Source organism: Heterodontus francisci, unplaced genomic scaffold, assembly GCF_036365525.1.
Source record: "Heterodontus francisci isolate sHetFra1 unplaced genomic scaffold, sHetFra1.hap1 HAP1_SCAFFOLD_1273, whole genome shotgun sequence".
Lineage (NCBI taxonomy): Eukaryota > Metazoa > Chordata > Chondrichthyes > Heterodontiformes > Heterodontidae > Heterodontus > Heterodontus francisci.
In genome coordinates, this window is record NW_027140555.1 from 9,899 (window position 1) to 22,256 (window position 12,358).

Below are 12,358 nucleotides of genomic sequence, written 5' to 3' on the forward strand. Positions count from 1 at the left end.
TCCACATTAAACCCCAATGATCCACATTAAACCCCAATGATCCACATTAAACCCCAATGATCCACATTAAACCCCCCAATGATCCACATTAAACCCCCAATGATCCACATTAAACCCCCAATGATCCACATTAAACCCCAATGATCCACATTAAACCCCCCAATGATCCACATTAAACCCCCAATGATCCACATTAAACCCCAATGATCCACATTAAACCCCCCAATGATCCACATTAAACCCCCAATGATCCACATTAAACCCCCAATGATCCACATTAAACCCCAATGATCCACATTAAACCCCCCAATGATCCACATTAAACCCCCAATGATCCACATTAAACCCCCAATGATCCACATTAAACCCCCAATGATCCACATTAAACCCCAATGATCCACATTAAACCCCCAATGATCCACATTAAACCCCCAATGATCCACATTAAACCCCCAATGATCCACATTAAACCCCCAATGATCCACATTAAACCCTCCAATGATCCACATTAAACCCCCCCAATGATCCACATTAAACCCCCCCAATGATCCACATTAAACCCCCAATGATCCACATTAAACCCCAATGATCCACATTAAACCCCCAATGATCCACATTAAACCCCCAATGATCCACATTAAACCCCCAATGATCCACATTAAACCCCCAATGATCCACATTAAACCCCAATGATCCACATTAAACCCCCAATGATCCACATTAAACCCCCAATGATCCACATTAAACCCCCAATGATCCACATTAAACCCCCAATGATCCACATTAAACCCCCAATGATCCACATTAAACCCTCCAATGATCCACATTAAACCCCCCCAATGATCCACATTAAACCCCCCCAATGATCCACATTAAACCCCCAATGATCCACATTAAACCCCAATGATCCACATTAAACCCCCAATGATCCACATTAAACCCCCAATGATCCACATTAAACCCCCAATGATCCACATTAAACCCCCAATGATCCACATTAAACCCCCAATGATCCACATTAAACCCCCAATGATCCACATTAAACCCCCAATGATCCACATTAAACCCCCAATGATCCACATTAAACCCCAATGATCCACATTAAACCCCCAATGATCCACATTAAACCCCAATGATCCACATTAAACCCCCCCAATGATCCACATTAAACCCCCCAATGTTGCTGCCTTCTGCAACGCTCCGCCCCTCCGCTCTGATTGGTTGGCCCTAAGTTCCGCCTCCTTCCCGATGATTGGTGGAGTCGGGAGGCCACGCAGCGTTCCCGTCTGATTGGCTCATCGCGGCTCCGCCCCTTGCTCCGTGATGTCAGAGGCCCCGCCCCCCCCCCACCCCTCGTCCAGCCGCTGACCAGCCTGAAAGGGGCGTGGCCTGGAGCGTCAGTTCCGCCAGGGTTGTGGAGGCTGAGGTGGGTGTGGAGGGTGCGGGGAGGTGGAGTCTTTGATCTGAGGCCGAGGCCCCGGGGAAGGCCTCTCCCTATCCGCCGGGTCGGGGCTCGCACCGGCGGGGAGCTGAGAATTCACTCAGTCAGCAGTGCTGCCTCCTGCAGCCGAATATCCTGCCTAGGCTCCTCTTCCCCCCTCCCGCTGGGGTAGGCTCTGGTGGAACAGGTGGGAGTGAGGCTGCGGTGCCTCCTGCTGCCGAATATCTGCAAGAGGGATGAAAGTGTGTGTGATGATGCCTTCTATAGCTGAATATCTGCAGGGGCATGTGTGTGATGCCTTTTGCAGCTGAATATCTGTAAGGGGGCATTGGATAGAGGGGGGGGGTGGGTTTGGTGAGGGAACAAGGGGAGTTAGACTGCGGTACCCTCCGCAGTTGATTATCCAAGAGGGGGCATTGGGTGAGGGCATGAAGCCGGGGAGTGGGGGTGCGATACCCCTGCAGCTGAATATCTGCAAGGGTGCTTCGGGCCAGGGCACAAAAGGGGGGGGGGGGGGGGGGAGCAGGCGGCAATGCTGCCCGCGGCCGAAAAGCCTGGTGTCGGCCCTGCCGCTGGCAAGTGCGTGAAGCCCAGGCGGTGGCATTGGACTGGAGGTGGTGCCTCCTGCAGTGCAATAGCCGCCTGACACCCCTCTACCATCATCTGAGGGGCGGTCAGGAATTCAGCTGCAGGATTTTGCCCGGCCGCCAGCGACTGCGCGCTCCGCTCCTCGCAGCGCCTGCCCGGGTATCGTTGCTCATTTAACTGGCTCTCTGCATTGCGACAGGTTGGCTGGCCGACCCTTCCTTACGCTGCAGGTCCCGGTGCGACCATGAGGTTGGCAGGTGAGTATTCCGTTTTAATGTTGTGTCCATTTCACCAGTAACACACTGTATAACACTGGGGTACAGTACTGGTGGGGACAGGTCTGTCACTGTATAACACTGGGGTACAGTACTGGTGGGTACAGGTCTGTCACTGTATAACACTGGGGTACAGTACTGGTGGGTACAGGTCTGGCACTGTATAACACTGGGCTACAGTACTAGTGGGGACAGGTCTGTCAGTGTATAACACTGGGCTACAGTACTAGTGGGGACAGGTCTGTCACTGTATAACACTGGTACAGTACTGGTGGGGACAGGTCTGTCACTGTATAACACTGGGGTACAGTACTGGTGGGGACAAGTCTGTCACTGTATAGCACTGGGGTACAGTACTGGTGGGGACAGGTCTGTCACTGTATAACACTGGTGTACAGTACTGGTGAGGACAAGTCTGTCACTGCATAACACGGGTACAGTACTGGTGGAGACAGGTCTGTCACTGTATAACACTGGGGTACGGTACTGGTGGGGACAGGTCTGTCACTGTATAACACTGGGGTACAGGACTTGGGACAGGTCTGTCACTGTATAACACTGGGGTACAGTACTGATGGGGACAGGTCTGTCAGTGTATAACACTGGGTTACAGTACTGGTGGGGACAGGTCTGTCACTGTATAACACTGGGGTACAGTACTGGTGGGGACAGGTCTGTCACTGTATAACACTGGGATACATTACAGGTGGGGACGGGTCTATCACTGTATACCACTGGGGTACAGTACTGGTGAGAACAGATCTGTCACTGTATAACACTGGGGTACAGTACTGGTGGGAACAGGTCTGTCACTGCATAACACTGGGGGACAGTACTGGTGGGGACAGGTCTGTCACTGAATAACACTGGGATACAGTACTGGTGGGGACAGGTCTGTCACTGTATAACACTGGGGTACAGTACTGGTGGGGACAGGTCTGTCAATGTATAACACTGGGGTACAGTACTGGTGGGAACAGGTCTGTCACTGCATAACACTGGGGGACAGTACTGGTGGGGACAGGTCTGTCACTGAATAACACTGGGATACAGTACTGGTGGGGACAGGTCTGTCACTGAATAACACTGGGATACAGTACTGGTGGGGACAGGTCTGTCGCTGTATAACACTGGGGTACAGTACTGGTGGGGACAGGTCTGTCAATGTATAACACAGGGAAACAGTACAGGTGGGGACGGGTTTGTCACTGTATAACACTGAGGTACAGTACAGGGGGGGACGGGTCTGTCACTGTATAACACTGGGGTACAGTACTGGTGGGGACAGGTCTGTCACTGTAACACTGGGGTACAGTACTGGTGGGGACAGGTCTGTCACTATAACACTGGGATACAGTACAGGGGGGGACGGGTCTGTCACTGTATAACACTGGGGTACAGTACTGGTGGGGACAGGTCTGTCACTATATAACACTGGGGTACAGTATTGTGGGGACAGGTCTGTCAATGTATAACACTGGGATACAGTACTGGTGGGGACAGGTCTGTCACTGTATAACACTGGGACAGTACTGGTGGGGACAGGTCTGTCACTGTATAACACTGGGGTACAGTACTGGCGGGACAGGTCTGTCACTATATAACACTGGGGTACAGTATTGTGGGGACAGGTCTGTCAATGTATAACACTGGGATACAGTACTGGTGGGGACAGGTCTGTCACTGTATAACACTGGGACAGTACTAGTGGGGACAGGTCTGTCACTGTATAACACTGGGACAGTACTGGTGGGGACAGGTCTGTCACTGTATAACACTAGGGTACAGTACTTTTGGGGACAGGTCTGTCACTGTATAACACTGGGGTACAGTACTGGTGGGGACAGGTCTGTCACTGTATAACACTAGGGTACAGTACTGGTGGGGACAATTCTGTCACTGTATAACACTGGGGTACAGTACTGGCGGGACAGGTCTGTCACTATATAACACTGGGGTACAGCATTGTGGGGACAGGTCTGTCACTGTATAACACTGGGACAGTACTGGTGGGGACAGGTCTGTCAATGTATAACACTGGGATACAGTACTGGTGGGGACAGGTCTGTCACTGTATAACACTGGGGTACAGTACTCGGGACAGGTCAGTCACTGTATTACACTGGGATACAGTACTGGTGGGGACAGGTCTGTCACTGTATAACACTGGGGTACAGTACTGGTGGGTACAGGTCTGTCACTGTATAACACTGGGGTACAGTACTGGTGGGGACAGGTCTGGCACTGTATAACACTGGGCTACAGTACGAGTGGGGACAGGTCTGTCAGTGTATAACACTGGGCTACAGTACTAGTGGGGACAGGTCTGTCACTGTATAACACTGGGGTACAGGACTGGTGGCGACAAGTCTGTCACTGTATAACACTGGTACAGTACTGGTGGGGACAGGTCTGTCACTGAAAAACACTGGGGTACAGTACTGGTGGGGACAAGTCTGTCACTGTATAACACTGGTACAGTACTGGTGGGGACAGGTCTGTCACTGTATAACACTGGGGTACAGTACTGGTGAGGACAAGTCTGTCACTGCATAACACGGGAACAGTACTGGTGGAGACAGGTCTGTCACTGTATAACACTGGGGTACGGTACTGGTGGGGACAGGTCTGTCACTGTATAACACTGGGGTACAGGATTTGGGACAGGTCTGTCACTATAACACTGGGGTACAGTACTGATGGGGACGGGTCTGTCACTGCATAACACTGGGGGACAGTACTGGTGGGGACAGGTCTGTCACTGCATAACACTGGGGTACAGTACTGGTGGGGACAGGTCTGTCACTGTATAACACAGGGAAACAGTACAGGTGGGGACGGGTTTGTCACTGTATAACACTGGGGTACAGTACTGGTGGGGACAGGTCTGTCACTATAACACTGGGATACAGTACAGGGGGGGATGGGTCTGTCACTGTATAACACTGGGGTACAGTACTGGTGGGGACAGGTCTGTCACTGTAACACTGGGGTACAGTACTGGTGGGGACAGGTCTGTCACTGTATAACACTAGGGTACAGTACTGGTGGGGACAGGTCTGTCAACGGATAACACTGGGGTACAGTGCTGGTGGGGACAGGTCTGTCACTGTATAACACTAGGGTACAGTACTGGTGGGGACAGTTCTGTCACTGTATAACACTGGGGTACAGTACTGGCGGGACAGGTCTGTCACGATATAACACTGGGGTACAGTATTGTGGGGACAGGTCTGTCAATGTATAACACTGGGATACAGTACTGGTGGGGACAGGTCTGTCACTGTATAACACTGGGACAGTACTGGTGGGGACAGGTCTGTCACTGGATAACACTGGGGTACAGTACTGGTGGGGACAGGTCTGTCACTACAACACTGTGCTACAGTACTGGTGGGGACAGGTCTGTCACTGTATAACACTGGGACTGTACTGGTGGGGACAGGTCTGTCACTGGATAACACTGGGGTACAGTACTGGTGGGGACAGGTCTGTCAATGTATAACACTGGGATACAGTACTGGTGGGGACAGGTCTGTCACTGTATAAAGCTGGGGTACAGTACTGGTGGGGACAGGTCTGTCACTGTATAACACTGGGATACAGTCCTGGTGGGGACAGGTCTGTCAGTGTATAACACTGGGGGACAGTACTGGTGGGGACAGGTCTGTCACTGTATAACACTGGGGTACAGTACTCGGGACAGGTCAGTCACTGTATTACACTGGGATACAGTACTGGTGGGGACAGGTCTGTCACTGTATAACACTGGGATACAGTACTGGTGGGGACAGGTCTGTCACTGTATAACACTGGGGGACAGTACTGGTGGGGACAGGTCTGTCACTGTATAACACTGGGGTACAGTACTCGGGACAGGTCAGTCACTGTATTACACTGGGATACAGTACTGGTGGGGACAGGTCTGTCACTGGATAACACGGATACAGTACTGGTGGGGACAGGTCTGTCACTGGATAACACTGGGATACAGTACTGGTGGGGACAGGACAGTCAGTGTATAACACTGGGGTACAGTACTGGTGGGGACAGGTCTGTCACTGTATAACACTGGGATACAGTACAGGTGGGGACCGGTTTGTCACTGTATAACACTGGGGTACAGTACTGTGGGACAGGTCTGTCACTGTATAACACTGTGGTACAGTACTGGTGGGGACAGGTCTGTCACTGTATAACACTGGGGTACAGTACTGGTGGGGACAGGTCTGTCACTGTATAACACTGTGGTACAGTACTGGTGGGGACAGGTCTGTCACTGCATAACACTGGGGTACAGTACTGGTGGGGACAGGTCTGTCACTGCACAACACTGGGGGACAGTACTGGTGGGGACAGGTCTGTCACTGTATAACACTGGGGTACTGTACTGGTGGGGACTGGTGTGTCAGTGTATAACACTGGGGAACAGTACTCGCGACAGGTCAGTTGCTGAATAACTCTGGGATACAGTACTGGTGGGGACAGGTCTGTCACTGTATAACTGTGGGGCGGCGCAGTGGTTAGCACTGCAGCCTCACAGCTCCAGGACCCGGGTTCGATTCTGGGTACTGCCTGTGTGCAGTTTCCAAGTTCTCCCTGTGTCTGCGTGGGTTTTCTCCGGGTGCTCCGGTTTCCTCCCACAAGGCAAAAGACTTGCAGGTTGATAGGTAAATTGGCCATTATAAATTGTCACTAGTATAGGTCGGTGGTAGGGAAATATAGGGACAGATGGGGATGTTTGGTAGGAATATGGGATTAGTGTAGGATTAGTATAAATGGGGGGTTGATGGTCGGCACAGACTCGGTGGGCCGAAGGGCCTGTTTCAGTGCTGTATCTCCAATCTAATCTAATCATAACACTGGGGTACTGTACTGGTGGGGACTGGTCTGTCAGTGTATAACACTGGGGTACAGTACTCGGGACAGGTCAGTCACTGTATAAAACTGGGATACAGTACTGGTGGGGACAGGTCTGTCACTGTGGAACACTGGGGTACAGTACTGGTGAGGACAGGTCTGTCACTGTATAACACTGGAGTACAGCACTGGTGGGGACAGGTCTATCACTGCATAACACTGGGGTACAGTACTGGTGGGGACAGGTCTGTCAGTGTATATCACTGGGGAACAGCACTCGGAACAGGTCAGTCGCTGGATAACACTGGGGTACAGTAGTGGTGGGGACAGGTCTGTCACTGTATAACACTGGGGTACAGTAGTGGTGGGGACAGGTCTGTCACTGTATAACACGGGTACAGTAGTGGTGGAGACAGGTCTGTCACTGTATAACACTGGGGTACAGTACTGGTGGGGACAGGTCTGCCACTGTATAACACTGGGGTACAGTACTGGTGAGGACAGGTCTGTCACTGTATAACACTGGGGTACAGTACTGGTGGGAACAGGTCTGTCACTGCATAACACTGGGGGACAGTACTGGTGGGGACAGGTCTGTCACTGAATAACACTGGGATACAGTACTGGTGGGGACAGGTCTGTCACTGAATAACACTGGGATACAGTACTGGTGGGGACAGGTCTGTCGCTGTATAACACTGGGGTACAGTACTGGTGGGGACAGGTCTGTCAATGTATAACACAGGGAAACAGTACAGGTGGGGACGGGTTTGTCACTGTATAACACTGAGGTACAGTACAGGGGGGGACGGGTCTGTCACTGTATAACACTGGGGTACAGTACTGGTGGGGACAGGTCTGTCACTGTAACACTGGGGTACAGTACTGGTGGGGACAGGTCTGTCACTATAACACTGGGATACAGTACAGGGGGGGACGGGTCTGTCACTGTATAACACTGGGGTACAGTACTGGTGGGGACAGGTCTGTCACTATATAACACTGGGGTACAGTATTGTGGGGACAGGTCTGTCAATGTATAACACTGGGATACAGTACTGGTGGGGACAGGTCTGTCACTGTATAACACTGGGACAGTACTGGTGGGGACAGGTCTGTCACTGTATAACACTGGGGTACAGTACTGGCGGGACAGGTCTGTCACTATATAACACTGGGGTACAGTATTGTGGGGACAGGTCTGTCAATGTATAACACTGGGATACAGTACTGGTGGGGACAGGTCTGTCACTGTATAACACTGGGACAGTACTAGTGGGGACAGGTCTGTCACTGTATAACACTGGGACAGTACTGGTGGGGACAGGTCTGTCACTGTATAACACTAGGGTACAGTACTTTTGGGGACAGGTCTGTCACTGTATAACACTGGGGTACAGTACTGGTGGGGACAGGTCTGTCACTGTATAACACTAGGGTACAGTACTGGTGGGGACAATTCTGTCACTGTATAACACTGGGGTACAGTACTGGCGGGACAGGTCTGTCACTATATAACACTGGGGTACAGCATTGTGGGGACAGGTCTGTCACTGTATAACACTGGGACAGTACTGGTGGGGACAGGTCTGTCAATGTATAACACTGGGATACAGTACTGGTGGGGACAGGTCTGTCACTGTATAACACTGGGGTACAGTACTCGGGACAGGTCAGTCACTGTATTACACTGGGATACAGTACTGGTGGGGACAGGTCTGTCACTGTATAACACTGGGGTACAGTACTGGTGGGTACAGGTCTGTCACTGTATAACACTGGGGTACAGTACTGGTGGGGACAGGTCTGGCACTGTATAACACTGGGCTACAGTACGAGTGGGGACAGGTCTGTCAGTGTATAACACTGGGCTACAGTACTAGTGGGGACAGGTCTGTCACTGTATAACACTGGGGTACAGGACTGGTGGGGACAAGTCTGTCACTGTATAACACTGGTACAGTACTGGTGGGGACAGGTCTGTCACTGAAAAACACTGGGGTACAGTACTGGTGGGGACAAGTCTGTCACTGTATAACACTGGTACAGTACTGGTGGGGACAGGTCTGTCACTGTATAACACTGGGGTACAGTACTGGTGAGGACAAGTCTGTCACTGCATAACACGGGAACAGTACTGGTGGAGACAGGTCTGTCACTGTATAACACTGGGGTACGGTACTGGTGGGGACAGGTCTGTCACTGTATAACACTGGGGTACAGGATTTGGGACAGGTCTGTCACTATAACACTGGGGTACAGTACTGATGGGGACGGGTCTGTCACTGCATAACACTGGGGGACAGTACTGGTGGGGACAGGTCTGTCACTGCATAACACTGGGGTACAGTACTGGTGGGGACAGGTCTGTCACTGTATAACACAGGGAAACAGTACAGGTGGGGACGGGTTTGTCACTGTATAACACTGGGGTACAGTACTGGTGGGGACAGGTCTGTCACTATAACACTGGGATACAGTACAGGGGGGGATGGGTCTGTCACTGTATAACACTGGGGTACAGTACTGGTGGGGACAGGTCTGTCACTGTAACACTGGGGTACAGTACTGGTGGGGACAGGTCTGTCACTGTATAACACTAGGGTACAGTACTGGTGGGGACAGGTCTGTCAACGGATAACACTGGGGTACAGTGCTGGTGGGGACAGGTCTGTCACTGTATAACACTAGGGTACAGTACTGGTGGGGACAGTTCTGTCACTGTATAACACTGGGGTACAGTACTGGCGGGACAGGTCTGTCACGATATAACACTGGGGTACAGTATTGTGGGGACAGGTCTGTCAATGTATAACACTGGGATACAGTACTGGTGGGGACAGGTCTGTCACTGTATAACACTGGGACAGTACTGGTGGGGACAGGTCTGTCACTGGATAACACTGGGGTACAGTACTGGTGGGGACAGGTCTGTCACTACAACACTGTGCTACAGTACTGGTGGGGACAGGTCTGTCACTGTATAACACTGGGACTGTACTGGTGGGGACAGGTCTGTCACTGGATAACACTGGGGTACAGTACTGGTGGGGACAGGTCTGTCAATGTATAACACTGGGATACAGTACTGGTGGGGACAGGTCTGTCACTGTATAAAGCTGGGGTACAGTACTGGTGGGGACAGGTCTGTCACTGTATAACACTGGGATACAGTCCTGGTGGGGACAGGTCTGTCAGTGTATAACACTGGGGGACAGTACTGGTGGGGACAGGTCTGTCACTGTATAACACTGGGGTACAGTACTCGGGACAGGTCAGTCACTGTATTACACTGGGATACAGTACTGGTGGGGACAGGTCTGTCACTGTATAACACTGGGATACAGTACTGGTGGGGACAGGTCTGTCACTGTATAACACTGGGGGACAGTACTGGTGGGGACAGGTCTGTCACTGTATAACACTGGGGTACAGTACTCGGGACAGGTCAGTCACTGTATTACACTGGGATACAGTACTGGTGGGGACAGGTCTGTCACTGGATAACACGGATACAGTACTGGTGGGGACAGGTCTGTCACTGGATAACACTGGGATACAGTACTGGTGGGGACAGGACAGTCAGTGTATAACACTGGGGTACAGTACTGGTGGGGACAGGTCTGTCACTGTATAACACTGGGATACAGTACAGGTGGGGACCGGTTTGTCACTGTATAACACTGGGGTACAGTACTGTGGGACAGGTCTGTCACTGTATAACACTGTGGTACAGTACTGGTGGGGACAGGTCTGTCACTGTATAACACTGGGGTACAGTACTGGTGGGGACAGGTCTGTCACTGTATAACACTGTGGTACAGTACTGGTGGGGACAGGTCTGTCACTGCATAACACTGGGGTACAGTACTGGTGGGGACAGGTCTGTCACTGCACAACACTGGGGGACAGTACTGGTGGGGACAGGTCTGTCACTGTATAACACTGGGGGACAGTACTGGTGGGGACAGGTCTGTCACTGTATAACACTGGGGTACTGTACTGGTGGGGACTGGTGTGTCAGTGTATAACACTGGGGAACAGTACTCGCGACAGGTCAGTTGCTGAATAACTCTGGGATACAGTACTGGTGGGGACAGGTCTGTCACTGTATAACTGTGGGGCGGCGCAGTGGTTAGCACTGCAGCCTCACAGCTCCAGGACCCGGGTTCGATTCTGGGTACTGCCTGTGTGCAGTTTCCAAGTTCTCCCTGTGTCTGCGTGGGTTTTCTCCGGGTGCTCCGGTTTCCTCCCACAAGGCAAAAGACTTGCAGGTTGATAGGTAAATTGGCCATTATAAATTGTCACTAGTATAGGTCGGTGGTAGGGAAATATAGGGACAGATGGGGATGTTTGGTAGGAATATGGGATTAGTGTAGGATTAGTATAAATGGGGGGTTGATGGTCGGCACAGACTCGGTGGGCCGAAGGGCCTGTTTCAGTGCTGTATCTCCAATCTAATCTAATCATAACACTGGGGTACTGTACTGGTGGGGACTGGTCTGTCAGTGTATAACACTGGGGTACAGTACTCGGGACAGGTCAGTCACTGTATAAAACTGGGATACAGTACTGGTGGGGACAGGTCTGTCACTGTGGAACACTGGGGTACAGTACTGGTGAGGACAGGTCTGTCACTGTATAACACTGGAGTACAGCACTGGTGGGGACAGGTCTATCACTGCATAACACTGGGGTACAGTACTGGTGGGGACAGGTCTGTCAGTGTATATCACTGGGGAACAGCACTCGGAACAGGTCAGTCGCTGGATAACACTGGGGTACAGTAGTGGTGGGGACAGGTCTGTCACTGTATAACACTGGGGTACAGTAGTGGTGGGGACAGGTCTGTCACTGTATAACACGGGTACAGTAGTGGTGGAGACAGGTCTGTCACTGTATAACACTGGGGTACAGTACTGGTGGGGACAGGTCTGCCACTGTATAACACTGGGGTACAGTACTGGTGAGGACAGGTCTGTCACTGTATAACACTGGGGTACAGTACTGGTGGGGACAGGTCTGCCACTGTATAACACTGGGGTACAGTACTGGTGGGGACAGGTCTGTCACTGTATAACACTGGGGTACAGTACTGGTGGGGACAGGTCTGTCACTATGACAATGGGGTACAGTACTGCTGGGGACAGGTCTGTCACTGTATAACAATGGGGTACAGTACTGGTGGGGACAG

The 12,358-nt window shown here is 51.7% G+C and overlaps 1 protein-coding gene across 1 annotated transcript in view; it reads left to right on the forward strand.

Moving 5' to 3' along the window:
- Positions 1-1,443: 1,443 nt before the first annotated feature.
- Positions 1,444-12,358, forward strand: part of LOC137360125 (protein FAM3A-like) — an 81,671-nt gene continuing 70,756 nt past the window's right edge. Inside the window, 2 exon segments of the mRNA XM_068025684.1 lie at positions 1,444-1,728; positions 2,229-2,286. Of these exon segments, the coding sequence (XP_067881785.1) occupies positions 1,678-1,728; positions 2,229-2,286 (109 nt within the window). The 5' untranslated portion in view covers positions 1,444-1,677.